The following is a 25,801-nucleotide window of genomic DNA, read 5'->3' on the forward strand; positions in this document are numbered from 1 at the left end:
CAAAACACTAAAGTGTAATGACATTTGGCGATTGTCATTAGGCCAGAATGTATGTATCCACTGCTGTCCGCATGCGTCTCTGTGTCGGCCACTCATCTCTGCCTTGGCAAAATGTCAGTGTTCTGGTCAAACCGCATCGCATTTTGGAGTGTAGGCTATAGCACCCGTTCATTTTCCATGCCTCTGACATGCGGTAATGATAAAAAGTGGTGTAATAGCTTACAGTTTTCTTGACATTTTGTTTTAATTATTGTGATAGGCTTCCTGTTTTACTGGTACCACCTTACTTTCACCCCACACATACTTGAATATCAGTGGGTGGCCTGGCCACCTCTTGTAGTGGTGGAATGGCAGTATGGTGGCGCCATCTAGAGGGCAAAATCCAAAACAACAAGCACAGAAAGAGATTGGGAAGTTTAGCCAAGCTTTATGTCAAACCTGTCACCATACAACACTGATAATGTAATTCATTCATTAAGCTTACATTTTGTCCAGGTAACACATTACTTAAAGCCGGTGTAATGTTTTAAAAAATTGGACAACGGATACTTAATTTGGGGGTGGAAATGTTTTGCAAATCTGACAGGTTTTTATGGACTTATTATACAAATATTATGACTAGGTCTATGATCCAACCCTGTCTCTTTTTTCTCTTTTTTCTCTTTTTTCTCTTTTTTCTTTCTTTCTTTCTCTCTCTCTCTCTCTCTCTTTCTCTCTTTCTTTCTTTCTTTCTTTCTTTCTTCCTTCCTTCTCAGGAATGGTGGAGGACGTAGCGGGACATTCGGTGCGATTAGCATCGTGTGCGAAATGCTCCGGCATCAGCGTTCAGTCGATGTGTTCCACGCGGTCAAAACGCTGAGGAACAACAAACCCAACATGGTCGACTTACTGGTAAGAATCAGTGCTGATCTAGGATCAGTTCTCGCTTTTAGATCATAAGGCATAACATGAGATGGAAGGGGAGGGGCTGATCCTAGATCAGCACTCTTACTCTGAGATGATTTATGAATACAGACCCTAACCCTTATAGTGGTTTACTGGTCATCACTACAAATTCTGCAGTTACAACATGCTAATGGGTTCTTATGGGACAAGTTGTGCTGCCAAAGTCAGTTGAATTGAAAATTGCTGTTGACATTTTGAATAAGGAGAAAATATCACTGTGATTGTGAATCGCACAGCCATTATAATGCAGTAATTAAAGTCAATTCAGCCATGTCTGGTCCAGTCACTGATGTTCTCTTCTTCCCATCTTTCACAGGATCAATACAAGTTCTGCTATGAGGTGGCACTGGAGTACTTGAATTCTGGTTAGCTGTGCTGAAAGCTGCTCCCCTCATCTGTCCTACCCCCTTCAAGCCCCCTTCAAGCCCCCGCACCACAGCCCTCACAGCTTCCCTTGACACGGTCTCTTAAACCCGAGTGAATGTTGGTTACTGGAGGACAAAAATGAAGTGCTGTGTTCCGCTGGGCACGGGACAGGGTCGTGCCATCGCACCGCTACGGGACAGGGTCGTGCCATCGCACCGCTACGGGACAGGGTCGTGCCATCGCACCACTACGGGACAGGGTCGTGCCATCGCACCGATACGGATTTAAGAAGAGGGGAGAGAGGGTTCCCCCAGTCTACTCTCAAATGGCTACGTTGACCCTGAACTTGATTAACTTTCCCCCTCGCATCTCTCATTCCTGCCCCCCCAACCCCTCTCCTCTCCTCTCTACTAGTCAGTGTTACTGTAACCCCCCTCTCCTCTCCTCTCTACTAGTCAGTGTTACTGTAACCCCCTCTCTCCTCTCCTCTCCACTAGTCAGTGTTACTGTAACCCCCCTCTCCTCTCCTCTAGTCAGTGTTACTGTGTACCTTCCCCTCTCCTCTCCTCTAGTCAGTGTTACTGTAACCCCCCCCCCACTAGACAGCACCACTGTATTTACCCTCACCCAGAACAGTGCCTGAACTGATGTATTGCCCATATGTCACCATCTCCCAACCCTCTCTATTCTTTCAACAAAAAAAGCTCTCCTCTTGCCAGTGACTCCTGTTTATTGCTTTTTTTAATGCTCATCTGATGATTGATGTAATTTCTGTTTCTGTGGGTAAATGCGACATAAGCGTAATGTTGATGTGTTGGTTTTTAATCCACGTTTTTCATTTCCGTTGATATACAGTGGGGCAAAAAAAGTATTTAGTCAGCCACCAATTGTGCAAGTTCTCCCACTTAAAAAGATGAGAGGCCTGTAATTTTCATCATAGGTACACTTCAACTATGACAAGCAAAATGAGAAAAAAAAATATCCAGAAAATCACATTGTAGGATTTTTAATTAATTTATTTGCAAATTATGGTGGAAAATAAGTATTTGGTCAATAACAAAAGTTTCTCTCAATACTTTGTTATATACCCTTTGTTGGCAATGCCAGAGGTCAAACGTTTTCTGTAAGTCTTCACAAGGTTTTCATACACTGTTGCTGGTATTTTGGCCCATTCCTCCATGCAGATCTCCTCTAGAGCAGTGATGTTTTGGGGCTGTTGCTGGGCAACATGGACTTTCAACTTCCTCCAAAGATTTTCTATGGGGTTGAGATCTGGAGACTGGCTAGGCCACTCCAGGACCTTGAAATGCTTCTTACTCCTTCGTTGCTCGGGCGGTGTGTTTGTTATCATTGTCATGCTGAAAGACCCAGCCACGTTTCATCTTCAATGCCCTTGCTGATGGAAGGAGGTTCAAAATCTCAAGATACATGGACCCATTCATTCTTTCCTTTACACGGATCAGTCAACCTGGTCTCTTTGCAAAAAACAGCCCCAAAGCATGATGTTTCCACCCCCATGCTTCACAGTAGGTATGATGTTCTTTGGATGCAACTCAGCATTCTTTATCCTCCAAACACGACGAGTTGAGTTTTTACCAAAAGTTCTATTTTGGTTTCTTCTGACCATATGACATTCTCCCAATCTTCTTCTGGATCATCCAAATGCTCTCTAGCAAACTTCAGACGGGCCTGGACATGTACTGGCTTAAGCAGGGGGACACGTCTTGCACTGCCGGATTTGAGTCCCTGGCGGCGTAGTGTGTTACTGATGGTAGGCTTTGTTACTTTGGTCCCAGCTCTCTGCAGGTCATTCACTAGGTCCCCCCGTATGGTTCTGGGATTTTTGCTCACCGTTCTTGTGATCATTTTGACCCCACGGGGTGAGATCTTGCGTGGAGCCCCAGATCGAGGGAGATTATCAGTGGTCTTGTATGTCTTCAATTTCCTAATAATTGCTCCCACAGTTGATTTCTTCAAACCAAGCTGCTTACCTATTGCAGATTCAGTCTTCCCAGCCTGGTGCAGGTCTACAATTTTGTTTCTGGTGTCCTTTGACAGCTCTTTGGTCTTTGCCTTAGTGGAGTTTGGAGTGTGACTGAGGTTGTGGACAGGTGTCTTTTATACTGATAGCTGTATTAATGGCACCTGTTTAAACTTGTTAACAAGTGGAGGACAGAGGAGCCTCTTAAAGAAGAAGTTACAGGTCTGTGAGAGACAGAAATCTTGCTTGCTTGTAGGTGACCAAATACTTATTTTCCACCATTATTTGCAAATAAATTAATTAAAAATCCTACAATGTGATTTTCTGGATTTTTTTTCTAATTTTGTCTGTCATAGTTGAAGTGTACCTATGATGAAAATTACAGGCCTCTCTCATATTTTTAAGTGGGAGGACTTGCACAATTGGTGGCTGACTAAATACTTTTTTGCCCCACTGTGTATATATATATATTTTTTACAATGTTTGTTAATATGGTGAAGCGGTTTGACATGTATAGCTAAAGTTGAACCGGCATTAAGAAAGAAAGTGAAATCTTAAATGTTTATGCTGCCATCGCTTTGGTTGCTATTAGTATCGTCGTGCTGACAGGAGGGAAAAAAGCTGTCTTGTAAACGTCCACACCAAGCTTTTCATCAGGTCAACAGATCCAAAGCTTAATTAATTGCGGTCATTATTGTCAATATTGTAAATATTTTAAGTTGGACAGACTATTTATTCATTGAGCGTTTTTGTGAAGCACATTGAGTGACAATCATGTTTTTTTGGGGGACTTTTTTTTGCATAATGTTGACCAGATGTATTGTAAGCCTTGTATTTATCTTGTATGGAAGAAAAAAAACTACTCAAACTTACAAATACATACATATCTATTGATATGTGTTTTTTGTGTGTTGTGCAGATTTTATTCTCATCCATTTTTAGCTAGCAGTGGCTAAAGTTTGAAGTGGCTGTTTAAAGAAATCTGAGCCATGGATTACAGTTTCTCCTGGCTCATAGACTACTTTCAGAAATATGATCCATGGATTACAGTTTCTCCTGGCTCATAGACTACTTTCAGAAATCTGAGCCATGGATTACAGTTTCTCCTGGCTCATAGACTACTTTCAGAAACCTGAGCCATGAATTACAGTTTCTCCTGGCTCATAGACTACTTTCAGAAATATGATCCATGGATTACAGTTTCTCCTGGCTCATAGACTACTTTCAGAAATCTGAGCCATGGATTACAGTTTCTCCTGGCTCATAGACTACTTTCAGAAATATGAGCCATGGATTACAGTTTCTCCTGGCTCATAGACTACTTTCAGAAATATGATCCATGGATTACAGTTTCTCCTGGCTCATAGACTACTTTCAGAAATCTGATCTATATCCTTTGATCCATATCTGAAGACCATATCCTTTGTACATTGGCAGAAATATATTGAGGCAAGAAACTACGAGACCCAGCATGCAACAGCATGTGATCTCACCAAATATTTCCTCATTTAACCCCACTCTGCCTCATTGGGATAATTATGGGAGATTGTCAGTAGTCAGTCCTCTCCTCGCTGGTGGCGCTCTACAATTTCAATGTGACGTTATATTCTGTAACAGTGAATGGAATCATTGCTATAATATGAAGTTAAATGTACTGCAAGTATATAAGGCACCACAAGATGGCAGCAGAGACCAGAACCTTTATAAACCCATTGTCAATGAACCCATGCAAGGTGAGATTTATGCGCCCATGTCGTCTCGTCTGCTGCTGACCTTCTGGTTGGAACTGCTTTGTTTCGAATTGCAAATTCATGTCAATAATAAATATGATACCTATATATTTCTAAAAAGGCCAATATGATGTGTACCCACAGAAGGATCTACACACGTTCTCAGTTAAACCTCAAGATTTAGTTGTGACACTCATAACACATCATGCGCGAGTTACCTTTCTTGACATTTCTACATGACAGAAATTGATGTCAGAGTGCCATCATAACGGAATTGATAGATTCTCCAGTCGTTGTAATCTTTGAGAGCCAATGAATTTCGTGCTTCTAAAAACGGTGAATAAACCGTATCCAACCGCAGCTCAAGAAGAGGACAGAGACCCTCCTTTCTGCGTAAGCGCAACCAACCAACAGTGGGCATTCATGAATATTTCTTTGGGAGTGAGGTATAGTATACAAATGCGTGACTACTTTTCGCTAAATAGTTTTTTATTTAAACGAGCTAATTGCAGGTGCAATTCTGGTCCTTGTTGTTTTTAACATAGCATTTGAGATCTGTTCCAGTTTTTGATCATTTTGATGTAGTGTCGCTGCTAAAAGATGCCGCAGCCGAAATCCCGAAAAATCGCCGTCCTGGGCTACAGATCCGTCGGTAAGTGGGCGCAATTCAGTCGTTTTCAGTGGTGGCGAGGTCTATTGTGCGGTTTCTATGTAGGCGAGTTCAATGACGATAGCTTCACATACAACTAACCAGATGTCAACGGCATGCTCATATCGAGCGGCTACTACAACAATGTCCGCTGCCTGGTCAATTGTTGCTGTTGAATCAGCCAGTCAGCTGAATGTCACTCAACTGGAAACCCACGACTCTAGAGATTTAGTTTAGAACTGTAGCATAGGCCTTCCTCTACTAGCCAGCGTTAGTAGGCCTCCCACTGAAATCACAGTTTAAATGGCAGTCTATAGTTAATTGCGTTATGCACATTACTTTATATCATGTTTTATATTTTTTGTTACGTAAATGTTGTTACGCAAGACACTAAGTAGCAAGACGGAGTTGACGCCACAGCAGGTGTGGACAGCAGGAGCGGTCCTGATGCTGGGACTTAGTACCCCAGCTAACACAATTGGTTTCTTAAAATTGTGGAAACGAACGTTTTTTTGTTTCCCATTGATTCTGTGAACGAAGCAATTAGTTTTTAGGTTGCAGGGAGGTTCTGATAACGTTTTACTATGGTTCCGTGAAAGTTTTCCTGGGTGCTTTTATTAACGTTCTGAGAATGGAAATCATAGTTTATTTGATGTTTTTTTTTAATAACTTTTAAATGTTCACTGGATGTCTCAATAAGACTTTTACTAACACCGCTAGTTTAGTATGTTGAACTCCAAGCACAGGTGGGACAAATGGAAATGAATTTGCTTAAGCATTCAAACATGTATTTTTTTTTAAATTGTAGCACAGTGTCAGAGAGATTCAAACCTATGATCTTCAGTTCTCTATCCATGTAATTAGTCCACTAATTAGTCCACTAAATATCACCAGGATGGAGATACCAACCCATGTGTTTTTTTAAAATTGTTTTTTTACTCATAGACTCATAGAAAGCTGTTCCGTTTAGTCTATTCAAACACCATATATCAAAGGAAACAAGTACTCATTAAGATCAGGTGTGGCCAATTAATGGCCACAGCCAACACACTTTACAAGATAGAGAGTTTGGACACTGAAAACACAACTTTTTTCAATAACATTCGTAGAACGTTCTTTGAACATTACTAATGGTTTCTTGTGTTTTTTATGGAAAGGTTTCTAAATGTTCTGAGAACATGACTTAAAATATAACCGTGAGGGAACCTTGTGGAAACGTTATGCTGTATTGTATTGAGTTATTGAAATTCCCATAGGAGAGTGTTTCTTAACATTCTCTGAACTGTTTGAGAACATTCCTAGAACAATGTAATGTAATCATGTTTGAACTTTTAAGAAACGTTCTGTTAGTATCACTTTGCAGAAATCACTCTGCCATTTCCTGATTGCTAAAACTATAATAGTTCGCCTAATTTCAGTTTGTGACAAAATAAGCTAATCAGAATCATTGAACCATCTAAATCGCTGTCAAATATTTTTTCTATAGCCAAAAATATTGTTTGACCTGTTTGAATCTGGTGTACAAAACCAAAAATAAAAGATGCAACAACCTAAACTTAAGAACGGGAAGCATAGAAATAGCGCACATAAATGATCTACCACTTTTTAGACTTGTTTTCAAGTAGGATGATTGATCTATAACTCACATTTCTATGTGAATTTGGTTAGGTCACCCCCCAAAAAATGTGCTGAGAATGTTCCAAAGCTAAGCAACTATTCTGCACCATTCCCAGAACATTGTGGGAAGGTTGTGTGCAAAAATAACCATAGGACAACCACACTCTTATGAAACATATGGTTCTCAGAACGTTATGTGCTAGCTGGGATGTCACGACTCAGGAGAGTAGAAGTATTAATGTGAATGTGGTAGCTTTTTATGAAGGAATTTGGCTGTTACCTCAAATGACATTCCATATGCTAGTGAACAGTGGATAGGTTACCTGTCCAAAACTTTCATAATTAACTAACTTTTGAATTGACCGAACTCAGCAACATAATCTGATTACTGATTACTTTTAGTTGCTTCTGAATGACTTTCCCCTTTGGGTGCATTAGAAGAAGACAGCAAGGATCCATCAAACACATTTTGTGTGTCATCATAGTGGTCTGACTTGTGTTCACTCATTCAGATGGAACAAACTTAGATTTGCGCCTTTTTTCAATGTTGAATTTCATTGAGTAAACAGAAAAGTGTCAATGTATTTTTTCTGAATTGAAAAGAAGTCCAAGAAGTAATCATCTAGTTTTTCAAAAGTAGCCTATCTGTAATCTGATTTGATATTTTTTGTTGCTGGTAAAGTAACAGTTTGTTTTTGGTAATCAGATTACATGTAATCAGTTACTCCCCAACCATCCTAGTGAATTGAAGTGAAAACCAGTAATTGCATGCTGGCATAATTCATTGACTTACATTTTGGCCTCCCGAGTGGCGCAGCAGTCTAAGGCACTGCATTGCAGCGCTAAAGGCGTCACTACAGACCCAGGTTCGATCCCAGGCTCTATCACAACCGGCTGTGCGGGCTTTTGATAAGATTTAAGTTTGGCTTGGATGCACATTTTATGTGGTTGAAATACTGTCAGCTTTTATGACGCTGATAAAGATAACACCTTTACAGACGGTCTCTAACCGCGCATTCATTTTCTCAAGATGCTGAAATAAATAAATCAGATTTCTCTACTCCTGTTCCCGAGTCAAAATGTACATTTGGTGTATCATTTTACTGCATGAAATGCTTAATTCTGCAGGAGTCAATATTATACACTGCTCAAAAAATAAAGGGAACACTAAAATAACATATCCTAGATCTGAATGAATGAAATGTTCTTATTAAATACTTTTGTCTTTACATAGTTGAATGTGCTGACAACAAAATCACACAAATGATAAATGGAAATCAAATTTATCAACCCATGAAGGTCTGGATCTGGAGTCACACTCAAAATTAAAGTGGAAAACCACACTACAAGCTGATCCAACTTTGATGTAATGTCCTTAAAACAAGTCAAAATGAGGCTCAGTAGTGTGTGTGTGGCCTCCATGTGCCTGTATGACTTCCCTACAATGCCTGGGCATGCTCCTGATGAGGTGGCGGATGGTCTCCTGAGGGATCTCCTCCCAGACCTGGATTAAAGCATCCGCCAACTCCTGGACAGTTTGTGGTGCAACGTGGCGTTGGTGGATGGAGCGAGACATGATGTCCCAGATGTGCTCAATTGGATTCAGGTCTGGGGAACGGGTGGGCCAGTCCATAGCATCAATGCCTTCCTCTTGCAGGAACTGCTGACACAATCCAGCCACATGAGGTCTTGCATTAGGAACCCAGGGCCAACCGCACCAGCATATGGTCTGACAAGGGGTCTGAGGATCTCATCTCGGTACCTAATGGCAATCAGGCTACCTCTGGCGAGCACATGGAGGGCTGTGCGGCCCCCCAAAGAAATGCCACCCCACACCATGACTGACCCACCGCCAAACCGGTCATGCTGGAGGATATTGCAGGCAGCAGAACGTTCTCCACGGCGTCTCCAGACTCTGTCACATGAGCTCAGTGTGAACCTGCTTTCATCTGTGAAGAGCACAGGGTGCCAGAGGCGAATTTGCCAATCTTGGTGTTCTCTGGCAAATGCCAAACTTCCTGCACGGTGTTGGGCTGTAAGCACAACCCCCACCTGTGGATGTCGGGCCCTCATACCACCCTCATGGAGTCTGTTTCTGACCGTTTGGGCAGACACATGCACATTTGTGGCCTGCTGGAGGTCATTTTGCATGGCTCTGGCAGTGCTCCTCCTGCTCCTCATTGCACAAAGGTGGAGGTAGCGGTCCTGCTGCTGGGTTGTTGCCCTCCTACGGCCTCCTCCACATCTCCTGTTGTACTGGCCTGTCTCCTGGTAGTGCCTCCATGCTCTGGACACTACGCTGACAGACACAGCAAACCTTCTTGCCACAGCTCGCATTGATGTTCCATCCTGGATGAGCTGCACTACCTGAGCCACTTGTGTGGGTTGTAGACTCCGTCTCATGCTACCACTAGAGTGAAAGCACCGCCAGCATTCAAAAGTGACCAAAATATCAGCCAGGAAGCATAGGAACTGAGAAGTGGTCTGTGGTTATCACCTGCAGAACCACTCCTTTATTGGGGGTGTCTTGCTAATTGCCTATAATTTCCACCTGTTGTCTATTCCATTTGCACAACAGCATGTGAAATTGATTGTCAATCAGTGTTGCTTCCTAAGTGGACAGTTTGATTTCACAGAAGTGTGATTGACTTGGAGTTACATTGTGTTTAAGTGTTCCCTTTTATTTTTTTGAGCAGTGTATTACACTGAGGTTTTCGACCTACAGTCAGTGTCCAGATTTCAGCTTGGCTACTATTACATTTAACTCATCTGAACAATACAGTTCCCTTGATGTGCCATTTTGAAGTCCTTCTCTTTATTTTCAACTCTCCGTTTCGCAGCTTATCTCTTATTGAATTAAACTCCGAAATTGTCATTTTTGCCTCAGTGGATCAAAGTGAACTTTTCCTGCCCAAGTTCCCAAAAGCATTTGGCAGTTGGCTTGTATTTGTCGCGCTAGAGTAAGGCCTTAATGCTTAGGCTACGCGCTAACTGCAGATGAAAAATAATGAATGAAAAACCTCAATGTATGTAGCCTATAGATACAGTGGGGCAAAAAAAGTATTTAGTCAGCCACCAATTGTGCAAGTTCTCCCACTTAAAAATATGAGAGAGGCCTGTAATTTTCATCATAGGTACACTTCAACTATGACAGACAAAATGAGAAGAAAAAAATCCAGAAATTCACTTTGTAGGATTTTTAATGAATTTATTTGCAAAAGTTTTTTTCTTCTCATTTTGTCTGTCATAGTTGAAGTGTATATATGATGAAATTTACAGGCCTCTCATCTTTTTAAGTGGGAGAACTTGCACAATTGGTGTCTGACTAAATACTTTTTGCCCCACTGTATGAATTATACATTTTATGCATTTTTTAAATTCATTGTTTTCTCTTTATTCCACCTGCGGATATAACCACAGGGACTGCGGGATATGAGTCAACCCGCGGATATAACCACAGGGACTGCGGGATATGAGTCAACCCGCGGATATAACCACAGGGACTGCGGGATATGAGTCAACCCGCGGATATAACCACAGGGACTGCGGGATATGAGTCAACCCGCGGATATAACCACAGGGACTGCGGGATATGAGTCAACCCGCGGATATAACCACAGGGACTGCGGGATATGAGTCAACCCGCGGATATAACCACAGGGACTGCGGGATATGAGTCAACCCGCGGATATAACCACAGGGACTGCGGGATATGAGTCAACCCGCGGATATAACCACAGGGACTGCGGGATATGAGTCATATAACCACAGGGACTGCGGATATTGCGGGATATGAGTCAACCCGCGGATATAACCACAGGGACTGCGGGATATGAGTCAACCCGCGGATATAACCACAGGGACTGCGGGATATGAGTCAACCCGCGGATATAACCACAGGGACTGCGGGATATGAGTCAACCCGCGGATATAACCACAGGGACTGCGGGATATGAGTCAACCCGCGGATATAACCACAGGGACTGCGGGATATGAGTCAACCCGCGGATATAACCACAGGGACTGCGGGATATGAGTCCATATAACCACAGGGACTGCGGGATATGAGTCAACCCGCGGATATAACCACAGGGACTGCGGGATATGAGTCAACCCGCGGATATAACCACAGGGACTGCGGGATATGAGTCAACCCGCGGATATAACCACAGGGACTGCGGGATATGAGTCAACCCGGGATATAACCACAGGGACTGCGGGATATGAGTCAACCCGCGGATATAACCACAGGGACTGCGGGATATGAGTCAACCCGCGGATATAACCACAGGGACTGCGGGATATGAGTCAACCCGCGGATATAACCACAGGGACTGCGGGATATGAGTCAACCCGCGGATATAACCACAGGGACTGCGGGATATGAGTCAACCCCACAGGGACTGGATATAACCATATAACCAGGGACTGCGGGATATGAGTCAACCCGCGGATATAACCACAGGGACTGCGGGATATGAGTCAACCCGCGGATATAACCACAGGGACTGCGGGATATGAGTCAACCCGCGGATATAACCACAGGGACTGCGGGATATGAGTCAACCCGCGGATATAACCACAGGGACTGCGGGATATGAGTCAACCCGCGGATATAACCACAGGGACTGCGGGATATGAGTCAACCTGCGCATCACTATTAGACGCGTCACCTTGGTATTACCATTAATGTCAGAGGTTGAGCCCCTTGACATGATAGCCTCAAAACTATTTTCAGAACTTGGTCCACAAGCTGCAGTGGATATTTTCCATGCCAGAGATGTTGGTATTACTGTCCGGTTTTGAATGTGGCCCATATGTCACAGCTTCCAGTCCTTATACCAACCTCACGGCTTTGGTTCACAAAGAACTTGGAATAATGTTGGACCTCAAAGCATAGTTAAGCAAACTTTTTAATAATATCTTTCCACCATTGCCGTACAAATGTACACCACAAGTGTAGTAAAATCCCTGTTGCAAAATCATAGCAGTATACTATAGACCTTTCCATTCAGTTTGGTTCATTCCCAAACAAGTCCAAGAAAATCAAGACCATAGACTACAGTATAAGGATTAAATGTTCGGCCTGTCATTTCCAGTGTTCACATATACATTCTAAAGACAATTGGTAATGTCCCCATTTTTCAGTCTTCATGTCCTCATAAAACCTTTTTTGCCATATTATTGTACTCCAGCTATTCATCCTGTTTTATTTTTTAAAAAATCAGCTTTCCTACTATAATATGCTGCATATGTTGTACTGTATACTAAAGACTCAAAAGGACACCCACAGTGCGTTACAGCGACTCATACATAGCCAATCTGTTAATTGGCATGTCTCCAGTCTTTGTGATAGTCATGCTGAATCTTTAAATATGTCATAGGCGTTGGCTCGTGTCTCATTAAAGCCACTGAAGAGGAAGGAGAAAATTGGTTTGTACAGTGCCATGGAATACACTACTTCTTCCTGTTTCTCCACACATTGTGTCAGGTCACTGCATAATCTGCAACTCCTGCATCTGGGCATTATTTTGAGGTCGCATACAATTACAGAGAGAGAACTGTATGTTCAGATGTTTTTGTCGCAGGGTCTATTTATAGTTCAGAGGATGCCTGTGTTCTCGTCACACTTAAACTGCTAGCAAGTTTGATAACCTGGTTAGAATGATGTACATTCCCCATGCATTTCTAATGTGTCATCAGCAAACCAAACTGAAAACTGGTGTGAAACCGGGTTAACATTATGTAGGCCAGGGTTCCCCAACTGGTGGGGCCTGCGGGTGGTTTTATTTGCCCCCCCCACAGGTTTTGAGCAGTGTTTTAAAATATATATTTATTAAAAGTTGTATTATTTTGGAAAGTGATTTTAATTTTGGAAATCAAAGTATTCCAACGCATAATAGAGATGTGGTCGTATACAAATAATAATTATAACTGATTGGATTTATATCAAACTTTTCTACTAACTTTACATTGTAGGGAGAAACTCCCCTCATCCACCATCAATGTGTAGCACCCACCTCCGTGATGCACGGTGACAACTGTTGTGCCGGAGCGCTCATCACACATCATCTGTCAGGTGGAGAGACCAGAGTGACACGACAGAGTCAGGACACCCGTTTTAGCGTCCCATCTGAAAGACTGCACCATAAAAACATTGGCCCCCGGCTGAATCTAGTTGTTGATACCTGATGTAGGCTATTTCCAATGGTGTTCGTCAAACCAGGCTGAGAACTTACGTCGTTTTTTTGGGGTATCTGTACTTGACTTTGCTATTTTATATTTTTGACAATTTTTATCACTACATTCCTAAAGGAAATAATGTACCTTTTACTTCATACATTTTCCCTGACACCCAAAAGTACTCGTTAGATTTTGAATGTTTAGCAGGACAGGAAAATTACCAATTCACACACTTATCCAAGGAATATCCCTGGTCATCACTACTGCCTCTGATCTGGTGGACTCACTAAACACAATGCTTTGTAAATTATGTCTGAGCTTTGGAGTGTGCTCCTGGCTATCCGTAAAAAAAGGTAATGGTGCCATCTGTTTCGCTTAAAGCAACAATATGTAACTTTTTGGGCGAGCTGACCAAATTCACAAAGAAATGTGAGTTTATAGATCTTTCAAACCCTTTGAAAGCAAGTCTAAGAAGCAGTAGATCTGTTCTATGTGCGCTATTTCTATGCTTCCCGTTCTGCAGTTTCGTTTTTACATATTTTACTATGGCTTTTGTACACCGGCTTCAAACAGCTGAATAAACATTATTTTTGACTGCTTGTTTGGTCTCTCAAACTGAAATGTAGAATTTTAGCAACCAGGAAATGGCGGAGCAATTTCTGCATAGTGCATTTTTTATATAAGGAACTTGAAATGATACTTATGTACAGTTAAATTCGGAAGTTTACATACACTTAGGTTGGCGTCAATAAATTTCTTGTTAAACAAACTATAGTTTTAGCAAGTCGGTTAGACATCTACTTTGTGCATGACACAAGTAATTTTACCAACAATTGTCTACAGATTTATTTCACTTATAATTCACTGAATCACAAGTTGACTGTGCCTTTAAACAGCTTGGAAAATTCCAGAAAATAATGTCATGGCTTTAGAAGCTTCTGATAGGCTAATTGACGTAATTTTAGTCAATTGGAGGTGTACATGTGGATGTATTTCAAGGCCTACCTTCAAACTCAGTTCCTCTTTGCTTGACATCATGGGAAAATCAAAAGAAATCAGCCAAGACCTCAGAAAAAAATGGTAGACCTCCACAAGTCTGGTTCATCCTTGGGAGCAATTTCCAAACGCCTGAAGGTACCACATTCATCTGTACAAACAATAGTACGTAAGTATAAACACCATGGGACACACAGCTGTCATACCATTCAGGAAGCAGATGCGTTCTGTCTCCTAGAGATTAACGTACTTTGGTGTGAAAAGTGCAAATCAATCCCAGAACAACAGCAAAGGACCTTGTGAAGATGCTGGAGGAAACCGGTACAAAAGTATTTATATCCACAGTAAAATGAGTCCTATATTGACATAACCTGAAAGGCCGCTCAGCAAGGAAGAAACCACTGCTCCAAAACCTGCATAGAAAAACCAGATTACAGTTTGCAACTGCACGTGGGGACAAAGGTTGTCCTCTGGTCTGATGAAACCAAAATAGAACTGTTTGGCCATCATGTTTGGAGGAAAAAGGGGGAGGCTTGCAAGTCGAAGAACACCATCCCAACCGTGAAGCATGGGGGTGTCAGCATCATGTTGTGAGGGTGCTTTGCTGCAGGAGAGATTGGTGCACTTCACAAAATAGATGGCAGGAAAATGTGGATATATTGAAGCAACATCTCAATATATCAGTCAGGAAGTTAAAGCTTGGTCGCAAATGGGTCTTCCAAATGGAGAATTACCCCAAGCATACTTCCGAAGCTGTATTAAAATGGCTTAAGGACAACAAAGTCAAGGTATTGGAGTGGCCATCACAAAGCCCTGACATCAATCCAATAAAAAAATTGTGGGCAGAACTGAAAAAGCGTGTGTGAGCAAGGAGGCCTACAAACCTGACTCAGTTACACCAGCTCTGTCAGGAGAAATGGGCCAAAATTCACCCAACTCATTGTGGGAAGCTTGTGGAAGTCTACCTGAAACATTTGACCCAAGTTAAACAATTTAAAGGCAATGCTACCAAATACTAATTGTGTATAAACTTCTGACCCACTAGGAATGTGATGAAAGAAATAAAAGCTGAAATAAATATTTCTCTCTGCAATTATTCTGACATTTCGCATTCTTAAAATTAAGTGGTCATCCTAACTGACCTAAAATGGGGAGTTTTTACTAGGATTAAATGTCAGGAATTGTGAAAAACTGAGTTTAAATGTATTTGGCTAAGGTGTATGTAAACTTCTGACTTCAACTGTGTATATTTAAAACACGAATACTTTCAGACTTTTACTCAAATAGTATTTTACTGGGTGACTTTCACTTTTACGCGAGTCATTTTCTATTAAGGTAACTTTACTTTTACTCAATGATGACATTGTGTATTTTTCCCACAACTGATTCTGTGCTTTTCCAATGTGTTTTCCTTAAACCTAAACTGAAACCGTGTTCGAATGGTGCACATTTCCTACACATTGTGACTATCCTTCGCTGAAAGAGCCCAACATACTACAAGTGGAATCCACAAAGAATCTGAAAGCATTTCAAACTATGTAGCCTATTTTCTATTAATCTCAATCATCTGCATGTGTGTGTCCCTGGATTTTCACCTCCCGGGGAGACAAGATAGTTAATTTTGGACTGGGAGGTGATCATTCAGCATTGATGCGAGACTAGTGGAGCGTTGAAAATGGGAGCGAGCTTCTCATTCATTCTGACGCTCCACTCCTCCGGGCTTTTCCCACAGAGCGAGAGAGTTCATGTCTCTCCAACCATGCATAGCAGTACTCCACTCTCTTTTGTTATAGCAACAGGCTGCGACATATATATTATATATAAGGGCTGTATAGGAGCATTTAGATGGAGGCCTCTGCATTCACACAAGGAAGTCAGAGTATTTGGCCTTTCCTTATAATGCTGATGAATTACAACATATGTTAATCAAAGGACATCGATCAGCGAAGATTCTCCATTTTCTCCTTTGCAGGTAAATCCTCCTTGACAATACAGTTTGTGGAAGGCCAGTTTGTCGACTCATATGACCCAACCATTGAAAACAGTAAGTGTGTGATGTCATCACCGGTCCCCCTCCAGGTTTCTGAGTTCTGGACACAGGTGCATGTCTCTAGGCTCCTCATTCATTGTGAAGTTCACACAACTCTGACTCAGCAGACACTTTATTTATTTGCACCAGAGAAAACAATACAGATTTTTTTTAAAGGGGTGTGCAGGTGTGGTTGGAAGCCCAAGGGTTTATATGAAAACCACACCACAAAACAACAATATATAAGTACACACACTATTAGAAAGGGCACCCATGTACACACTTGTTTGCTCACACACACACGTGCACTCTCTTTCTCTCTTCAATAGGAGCATTTTTATTAGTGGGTTGTGTGGGAAGACTCTGTTTCATCGCCACTACAAACTATTTGCGTGGAGAGCCAGGGGAGCATTTCTGATGTTTGTGAATGAACAGTCGTTTTGACAGAAGGTAGTGGTCTACCTCACTCATCGTCTCTCAAAGGTAGACAAACCAATAACACACACACACGCTTCAGTCAGACATACATGCGCGCAATACACATTGTTGGTATGGCATTGCTCCCTTTGTTAGCACGGAGCACACAGCTTAATGCATGTTACAGTAGCTTAACACTCCTAGGGTAGACTGTGTTCCTGCCTACTGTATCTACGGTGTCTTAAGGCTTGGGGAGCTTCCATCCATGCAGCCTCCGTTGAAAGGAACATCTAGTTATTTTTAGCCAGCCAGGGCTTATTTTTTTTGTGAATGAAATGCTTGATTGCCTCAGCTGCGTCTCTAAGCCCAGGAACGTAGAATGCTTCCCATTTATAAATTATTCTGGCTTTCATTCTACTATACTACAGTTGCGATGTGGATTTGGCTGTCTTTCCTGCTATTTCGGTGTGTGTATGTGTGTGTCGCGCTTAAATAAGCCACTGAAGAAAACCCCCTTCGCTCACCTGTGATCCCAGCCCACCGGTCACCACAGAACCACCTCCTGTGATGAGGCACAAAGATGGATATGGGTTTTCACTACAGGTCGACCGATTTAGATTTTTCAACACCGATACCGATTATTGCAGGACCAAAAACCCCAGTACCGATTAATCGGCTTTAAAAAATAAAATTTAAAAAATATATATATTTGTTTGAACATGTTCAATTTGGTTTAAATAATGCAAAAACGTGTTGGAGAAGAAAGTAAAAATACAATATGTGCCATGTAAAAAAAGCTAACGTTTAAGTTCCTTGCTCAGAACATGAGAACATATGAAAGCTAGTGGTTCCTTTTAACATGAGTCTTCAATATTCCCAGGTAAGACGTTTTAGGTTGTAGTTATTATAGGAATTATAGGACTATTTCTCTCTATATGGTTTGTATTTCCTATACCTTTTGACTATTGGATGTTCTTATAGGCACTCTATTATTGCCAGTGTAACAGTATAGCTTCCGTCCCTCTCCTCGCCCCTACCTGGGCTCGAACCAGGAACACATGGACAACAGCTACCCACGAAGCATCGTTACCCATCGCTCCACAAAAGCCACGGCCCTTACAGAGCAAGGGGAAAAACTACTTCAAGGTCTCAGAGCGAGTGACGTCACCGATTGAAACGCTATTAGCGTGCACCCCGCTAAGCTAGCCCTTTCACATCGGTTACACCAGCCTAATATCGGGAGTTGATAGGCTTGAAGTCATAAACAGCTCAATGCTTGAAGCACAGCGAAGAGCTGCTGGCAAACGCACAAAAGTGCAGTTTGAATGAATGCTTACGAGCCTGCTGCTGCCTACCACTGCTCAGTCAGACTGCTCTATCAAATCATATACTTAATTATAACATAACACACAGAAATTTGGGCCTTTGGTCATTAATATGGTCAAATCTGGAAACGATCATCTCGAAAACGAGACGTTTTTTCTTTCAGTGAAATACGGAACAGTTCTGTATTTTATCTAACGGGTGGCATCCATCAGTCTAAATATTGCTGTTACATTGCACAACCTTCAATGTTATGTCATAATTACCTAAAATTCTTGCAAATTAGTTCGCAACGAGCCAGGCGACCCAAACTGTTGTATATACCCTGACTCTGCGTGTAATGAACGCAAGAGAAGTGACACAATTTCCCTAGTTTAATATTGCCTGCTAACCTGAATTTCTTTTAACAAAATATACTTCTGTGTATTGATTTTAAGAAAGGCATTTATGTTTAAGGTTAGGTACATTCATGCAAGGATTGTGCTTTTTTCGCAAATGCGCTTTTGTTAAATCATCCCCCGATTGGCGAAGTTGGCTGTCTTTGTTAGGAAGAAATAGTCTTCACACAGTTCGCAACGAGCCAGGCGGCTCAAACTGCTGCAAATACCCTGACTCTGTTGCACAGAACGCAAGATAAGTGACACAATTTCCCTAGTTAAAAGAAAGTAATGTTAGAAGGCAATATTAACTAAATATGCAGGTTTAAAAATATATACTTGTGTGTTGATGTTTATGGTTAGGTACGCATTGGTGCAACGACAGTGCTTTTTTTCACGAATGCGCTTGTTAAATCATCACCCGTTTGGCGAAGTAGGCTGTAATTCAATGATAAATTAACGGGCACCTCATCGATTATATGCAACGCAGGACACGCTAGATAAACTAGTAATATCGTCAACCATGTGTAGTTAACTAGTGATTAATTGTTTTTTATGAGATACGTTTAATGATAACTAGCACCTTACCTTGGCTCCTTGCTGCACTCACATAACAGGTAGTCAGCCTGCCACGCAGTCTTCTCGTGGAGTGCCATGATCGGTGTCCAAAAATGGTGATTACCGATTGCTATGAAAACTTGAAATCAGCCCTAATTAATCGTCAATTACGATTAGTCGGTCGACCTCCTAGTTTTCACCTCCACCACCACCTGTTATGAGGCACAAGGGTGGATATGGGTTTTCACCTTCTGTGATGAAGCACAAGGGTGGATATGGGTTTTCACCTTCTGTGATGAAGCACAAGGGTGGATATGGGTTTTCACCTCCACTCACCTTGAAGAAGAAAGCGGTGTACATGTGGTCTTGCCCATGAGCTCGGAGGGCCTCTGTCTGTTGGGCAGTCGGCAGGCAGGAAGTTCAGTTCCAGTCATCCAGAGTCACAGCTCAATCAGAATGTGTCTCAGTCCTGCCTGTTCTAGTTGATTTAAACACGTCACTTCCACTGTGTTATGATCTCAGCACTACATCAACATGTTGCCCTACTTCTCTCTCTGCTTCACCATGATTTGTCATGGGCTCATCAAAGCGATGTGGAGAAATGGCCTTCTTATTTGTAATGAATGAGACGTTCTTTGTGTCTCTACTTGTCTTGCTAATTCTATGTTCTTTTAGAATACCTGTGACAGAACTGTAGGTGGGTAGAATCACTTAGGAACTCTAAGGCTGCATTTACACAGGCAGCCCAATACACAGCAAAATAGTTTATCTGATTGGTCAAAAGATCAGAATGACTGCCAGTGTAAACACAACTTTAGTCTTCCCTTCTCTCTCTCTCTCTCTCCTCAGCGTTTACAAAGATGATCACAGTGAATGGTCAGGAGTACCACCTGCAGTTGGTGGACACAGCTGGACAGGTGTGTCCCTCTTACCAGTGGAGAGACTTCTCACACATCAGAATGTTGTGGTCAGACTGCCAGTGGGCCACTCTGAGAGCCAACATAAAATATTTTTAATACCAGGGGCAGTGTAGACTGGACCAGGGGCAGTGTAGACTGGACCAGGGGCAGTGTAGACTGGACCAGGGGCAGTGTAGACTGGACCAGGGGCAGTGTAGACTGGACCAGGGGCAGTGTAGACTGGACCAGGGGCAGTGTAGACTGGACCAGGGGCAGTGTAGACTGGACCAGGGGCAGTGTAGACTGGACCAGGGGCAGTGTAGACTGGACCAGGGGCAGTGTAGACTGGACCAGGTGTAGATTAGATCTCAATTGACATCCTTATTCAGCCTCATTCCACATACAGTAGCTACATTTCCTAATTTTTCCCATCGTAGGGTAGACATTCTCTCTCTGATGTTTGACGAATCCTTCCACAAAAGGCTTCTTTCTCTCTGGCAGGATGAATACTCCATTTTCCCTCAGACCTACTCCATAGACATCAACGGATACATTTTGGTGTATTCTGTCACGTCAAATAAAAGGTAGGTAAGCTCCGCCCTCCCCTTCATACTGCTGCTAAAGCTTCATTGCTTATCCCTGAGTGATCACGTCGCTTAAGGTTTCTTTGAATCTATCTGGTAGCTATCCTCTCTCTCTCTCTTAAAAAAGGCATGAATAAACCATTGCAGCTATTATTATTCAAAGTGAGCTCGAACACCTGCCAAATCAATGCGTTCTCAATGAAAATCTCATTATTTTGTGCCTCTGCTAGTTTGAAATTAAAGATCTAGTCACGTTTGAAAGGGAAGATGTGTAGTATGTTATTTTGGTGAATATTAAATTACAAATAGTGCCTCTGATCTTTCACATTTCTATCTGTATGCTATTATATGGAACAGGGCTTCTGTATGTTGCAGTATTAGAGGTAGCTGAAATATATGAATCAGAGATGGTCGTTTCTAGCGCATGTGGGGTGTGTGTTCTACCTTGCCTCCATGTCAGCTGGAGATAAAATCATTCCATCTATCTCTCTCCTCCCTTGCCTCTTCTCTCTTAACCTCATCTCTCCCCTCACTGGCTTCCTCTCCATCCTACGCTTTCCTCACTCCATCCGTCTCTCAATTCCACACTCTCTCTCTGTCATATATAAGGGCTGTATAGGAGCGTTTCGATGGAGTAAGGCCTCTGTAGTGAATACTCCAACACTAGTGGGAATATCTAATGATAGTAGTCCTATACCATAATATATCCTGTGTTGTGCATTTTGGTGGACATGTTTATCTGTCAGGGTGTGTAGGGTGTAAATATGATCAGTTGTGCCATGTTTTGGTATAAATCCAATTGGGCTTTTACTCAAGACATTGTGCTTATTAAGGAAGATTAGAACTCTTACATTTATAATACTACAGAAAACCTTCCCCAGGTTACTGTTCACACAAATACCTCTGTAATTGTAAGGGTCAAATTTGTCTCCGTTCTTAAAGATTGGGGTTATGAGTCCTTGATTCCCCATGTCAGGGAAATAACCTACACTCAGGATCAAATTAAACAGTTTTAATATAGCCAATTGAAAGGTTGCACTAGTGAATTTGAGCATCTCATTTAGGATGTCATCAGGTCTGCATGCTTTTTAAATTTGAGGGCCTGAAGTTTCTTATAGAGCTCCTGGTCAGTAACTGGGGAGTCCAATGGATTTTGATTTGTCCTTTAAAGCTTTTTCTAATACATTCAACTTCTCATGAATCTGGCGTTCTGCGTTTGTCAATTTGAACGGTGTTGTAGAGTGTTTTAAAATAGGTTGTCCATATGTCACCATTTTGTATCGCTAATTCCTCTTGTTTGGATTTTTTTAAACGTTTTTTTTTTTGTCTCACAGTAATGAAGGTGTAATTCACCATTATTTGGGTCTCTGTGCTTTTTTTTTCTGCTGTCTCTCTCTGTCTTTAAATTCAAGGGGCTGTATTGGCATGGGAAACATGTGTTAACATTGCCAAAGCAAGTGAGATAGATAATATACAAAAGTGAAATAAACAATAAAAATGAACAGTAAACGTTACACATACAGAAGTTTCAAAACAATAAAGACATTACAAATGTCATATATACACACACATTGTTTTAACAATGTGTATATATATATATATACAGTGTTTTAACAATGTACAAATGGTTAAAGTACACAAGGGAAAATAAATAAGCATAAATATGGGTTGTATTTACAATGGTGTTTGTTCTTCACTGGTTGCCCTTTTCTCGTGGCAACAGGTCACAAATCTTGCTGCTGTGATGGTACACTGTGGTATTTCACCCAGTAGATATGGGAGTTTATCAAAATTGGATTTATTTTTGAATTCTTTGTGGATCTGTGTAATCTGAGGGAAATATGTCTCTCTAATATGGTCATACGTTGGGCAGGAGGGTAGGAAGTGCAGCTCAGTTTCCACCTCATTTGTGGGCAGTGAGCACATCTTCCCTTGAGAGCCATGTCTGCCTACGGCGGCCTTTCTCAATAGCAAGGCTATGCTCACTGAGTCTGTACATAGTCAAAGCTTTCCTTAAGTTTGGGTCTGTCACATTGGTCAGGTATTCTGCCACTGTGTACTCTCTGTTTAGGGCCAAATAGCATTCTAGTTTTCTCTGTTTCTTTGTTAATTCTTTCCAATGTGTCAAGTAATTATCTTTTTGTTTTCTCATGATTTGGTTGGGTCAAATTGTGCTGCTGTCCTGGAGCTCTGTAGGGTGTGTTTGTGAACAGAGCCCCAGGACCAGCTTGCTTAGGGGACTCTTCTCCGGGTTCATCTCTCTGTAGGTGATGGCTTTGTTATGGAAGGTTTGGGAATCGCTTCCTTTTAAGTGGTTGTAGAATTTAACGTCTCTTTTCTGGATTTTGATAATTAGTGGGTATCGGCCTAATTCTGCTCTGCATGCATTATTTGGTGTTCTACGTTGTACACGGAGGATATTTTTGCAGAATTCTGCATGCAGAGTCTCAATTTGGTGTTTGTCCCATTTTGTGAAGTCTTGGTTGGTGAGCGGACCCCAGACCTCACAACCGTAAAGGGAAATGGGCTCTATGACTGATTCAAGTATTTTTAGCCAGATCCTAATTGGTATGTTGAAATGTATGTTCCTTTTGATGGCATAGAATGCCCTTCTTGCCTTGTCTCTCAGATCATTCACAGCTTTGTGGAAGTTAACTGTGGCGCTGATGTTTAGGCCAAGGTATGTATAGTTTTTTGTGTGCTCTAGGACAAAAGTATCTAGATGGAATTTGTATTTGTGGTCATGGCGATTCACAGATGAAAGCAGGTCCACACTGAGCACATGTGACAGACGTGACAGAGTCTGGAGACTCCGTGGAGAACGTTCTGCTGCCTGCAACATCCTCCAGCATGACCGGTTTGGCGGTGGGTCAGTCATGGTGTGGGGTGGCATTTCTTTGGGGGACCGCACAGCCCTCCATGTGCTCGCCAGAGGTAGCCTGACTGCCATTAGGTACCGAGATGAGATCATCAGCCCCCTTGTGAGACCATATACTGGTGCGGTTGGCCCTGGGTTCCTCCTAATGCAAGACAATGCTAGACCTCATGTGGCTGAAGTGTGTCAGCAGTTCCTGCAAGAGGAAGGCATTGATGCTATGGACTGGCCCGCCCGTTCCCCAGACCTGAATCCAATTGAGCACATCTGGGGGACATCATGTCTCGCTCCATCCACCAACGCCACGTTGCACCACAGACTGTCCAGGAGTTGGTGGATGCTTTAGTCCAGGTCTGGGAGGAGATCCCTCAGGAGACCATCCGCCACCTCATCAGGAGCATGCCCAGACGTTGTAGGGAGGTCATACAGGCACGTGGAGGCCACACACACTACTGAGCCTCATTTTGACTTGTTTTAAGGACATTACATCAAAGTTGGATCAGTCTGTAGTGTGGTTTTCCACTTTAATTTTGAGTGTGACTCCAAATCCAGACCTCCATGGGTAAATACATTTGATTCCCATTGATAATTTGTGTGATTTTTGTCAGCACATTCAACTATGTAAAGAAAAAAGTATTTAATAAGATTATTTCATTCATTCAGACCTAGGATGTGTTATTTTAGTGTTCCCTTTCTTTTTTGAGCAGTGTATATGTTTTTGTTCTTTATTCTTTGTTATAGAGCCAAAAAGATTGGAGAAAAGGTTTACCCATACATCTCCATTTTGGATAGATAATTATTTGTTGTTGTTTGCTTAGTGTTTTCCAATTTTCCCAGAAGTGGTTAGTCTATGGATTCTTCAATTACATTGAGCTGATTTCTGATCTGCTGTTCCTTCTTTTTCCTTCGTGTATTTCTGTATTGTTTTAGTGATTCACCATAGTGAAGGCGTAGACTCAGGTTTTCCGGGTCTATGTTTTTGGTTGGACAGGTTTCTCAATTTCTTTCTTAGGTTTTTGCATTCTTCATCAAACCATTTGTCATTGTTGTTCATTGTCTTCAGTTTTCTATTTGAGATTTTTAGATTTGATAGGGAAGCTGAGAGGTCAAATATACTGTTCAGATTTTCTACTGCCAAGTTTACACCTTCACTATTACAGTGGAATGTTTTACCCAGGAAATTGTCTAAAAGGGATTGAATTTGTTGTTGCCTAATTGTTTTTTGGTAGGTTTCCAAACTGCATTCCTTCCATCTATAGCATTTCACTCAGTTCCTTTGGCTTTGATTTGAGTATTGCTCTGTTCAAGTAGACTGTGATTTTGCTGTGGTCTGATAGGGGTGTCAGTGGGCTGACTGTGAACGCTCTGAGAGACTCTGGGTTGAGGTCAGTGATAAAGTAGTCTACAGTACTACTGCCAAGAGATGAGCTATAGGTAGGTGTACCTACCATAGGAGTCCCCTCGAAGCCTACCATTGACTATGTACATACCCAGCGTGCGACAGAGCTGCAGGAGTTGTGACCCGTTTTTGTTGGTTATGTTGTCATAGTTGTGTCTAGGGGGGCATATGTGGGAGGGAATGCTGTCACCTGCAGGCAGGTGTTTGTCCCCCTGTGTGCTGAGGGTGTCAGGTTCTTGTCCGGTTCTGGCATTTAGGTCGCCACAGACTAGTACATGTCCCTGGGCCTGGAAATGATTGATTTCCCCCTCTAGTCTCTCTCTCTGTCTCTCTCTCTCTCTGTCTCTCTGTCAGCTTCTCACCGTTAATACGAGAATGAACCAGTACAGAAGTTCTCCTGACTGCAGAGAGTTGACCAAAATTAAAGTCATATTTTATTTAACCAGGAAAAGCTCATTAAGACCCAGAGTCTCTTTTTCAAGGGCTTCCTGATAACTCTACTACTGCATTTTCTCTCCTGTAATTCCTCCATACATTTCTAAACAATAATTTCAACAGGATTCATACTGTAGCAAATGCTTTGTCCTGTGTAAGACTATTGTACTGGAGCCTAGGATGCTGTGTGTGTGTGCCACAGAGACTTATGTAAGATGCCATGGGAGCGGGCCTAGGGAGAGTTTCCCTGGAGAAATCTGTTCCTAACCCCATCCCGTCATGTCTTCCTACTGGCCAGTTAATGATGTCAAATTTAGTTAATATCCCCATTGATTTACATGCATTTCTACTGACCAGATTGGGACTCAACGTTCGTCATTTTATATTGAGTCTCAAACTCTGCGTCAGGTCTAGCTCACCCTCTGCCGGGTTTTAAAA

The 25,801-nt window shown here is 42.1% G+C and overlaps 2 protein-coding genes across 16 annotated transcripts in view; both read left to right on the top strand.

The window, feature by feature from the left end:
• The window catches only part of LOC112215327 (receptor-type tyrosine-protein phosphatase mu-like), a 333,484-nt gene extending 331,704 nt beyond the window's left edge, over nucleotides 1–1,780 (top strand). For 7 of the 12 annotated variants that reach the window (XM_042298786.1, XM_042298787.1, XM_042298789.1 and 4 more), the window contains 2 exons: nucleotides 756–891; nucleotides 1,262–1,780. In XM_042298786.1, the coding sequence (XP_042154720.1) occupies nucleotides 756–891; nucleotides 1,262–1,315 (190 nt within the window). In that variant the 3' untranslated portion in view covers nucleotides 1,316–1,780. The remainder of the gene's footprint in view (nucleotides 1–755; nucleotides 892–1,261) is intronic. The other 5 variants (XM_042298797.1, XM_042298791.1, XM_042298793.1 and 2 more) reach the window with 1 other exon arrangement.
• Nucleotides 1,781–5,378: 3,598 nt separating this feature from the next.
• The window catches only part of LOC112215328 (GTP-binding protein Rheb), a 38,037-nt gene continuing 17,614 nt past the window's right edge, over nucleotides 5,379–25,801 (top strand). Inside the window, exons 1-5 of one of the 4 annotated variants that reach the window (XM_024374274.2) lie at nucleotides 5,379–5,468; nucleotides 5,568–5,674; nucleotides 16,440–16,511; nucleotides 20,021–20,088; nucleotides 20,572–20,654. In XM_024374274.2, the coding sequence (XP_024230042.1) occupies nucleotides 5,623–5,674; nucleotides 16,440–16,511; nucleotides 20,021–20,088; nucleotides 20,572–20,654 (275 nt within the window). In that variant the 5' untranslated portion in view covers nucleotides 5,379–5,468; nucleotides 5,568–5,622. Of the gene's footprint in view, nucleotides 5,675–16,439; nucleotides 16,512–20,020; nucleotides 20,089–20,571; nucleotides 20,655–25,801 lie in introns of all 4 variants that reach the window. The other 3 variants (XM_024374273.2, XM_024374275.2, XM_042298798.1) reach the window with 3 other exon arrangements.

This window comes from Oncorhynchus tshawytscha, linkage group LG16 (genome assembly GCF_018296145.1).
Source record: "Oncorhynchus tshawytscha isolate Ot180627B linkage group LG16, Otsh_v2.0, whole genome shotgun sequence".
NCBI lineage: Eukaryota > Metazoa > Chordata > Actinopteri > Salmoniformes > Salmonidae > Oncorhynchus > Oncorhynchus tshawytscha.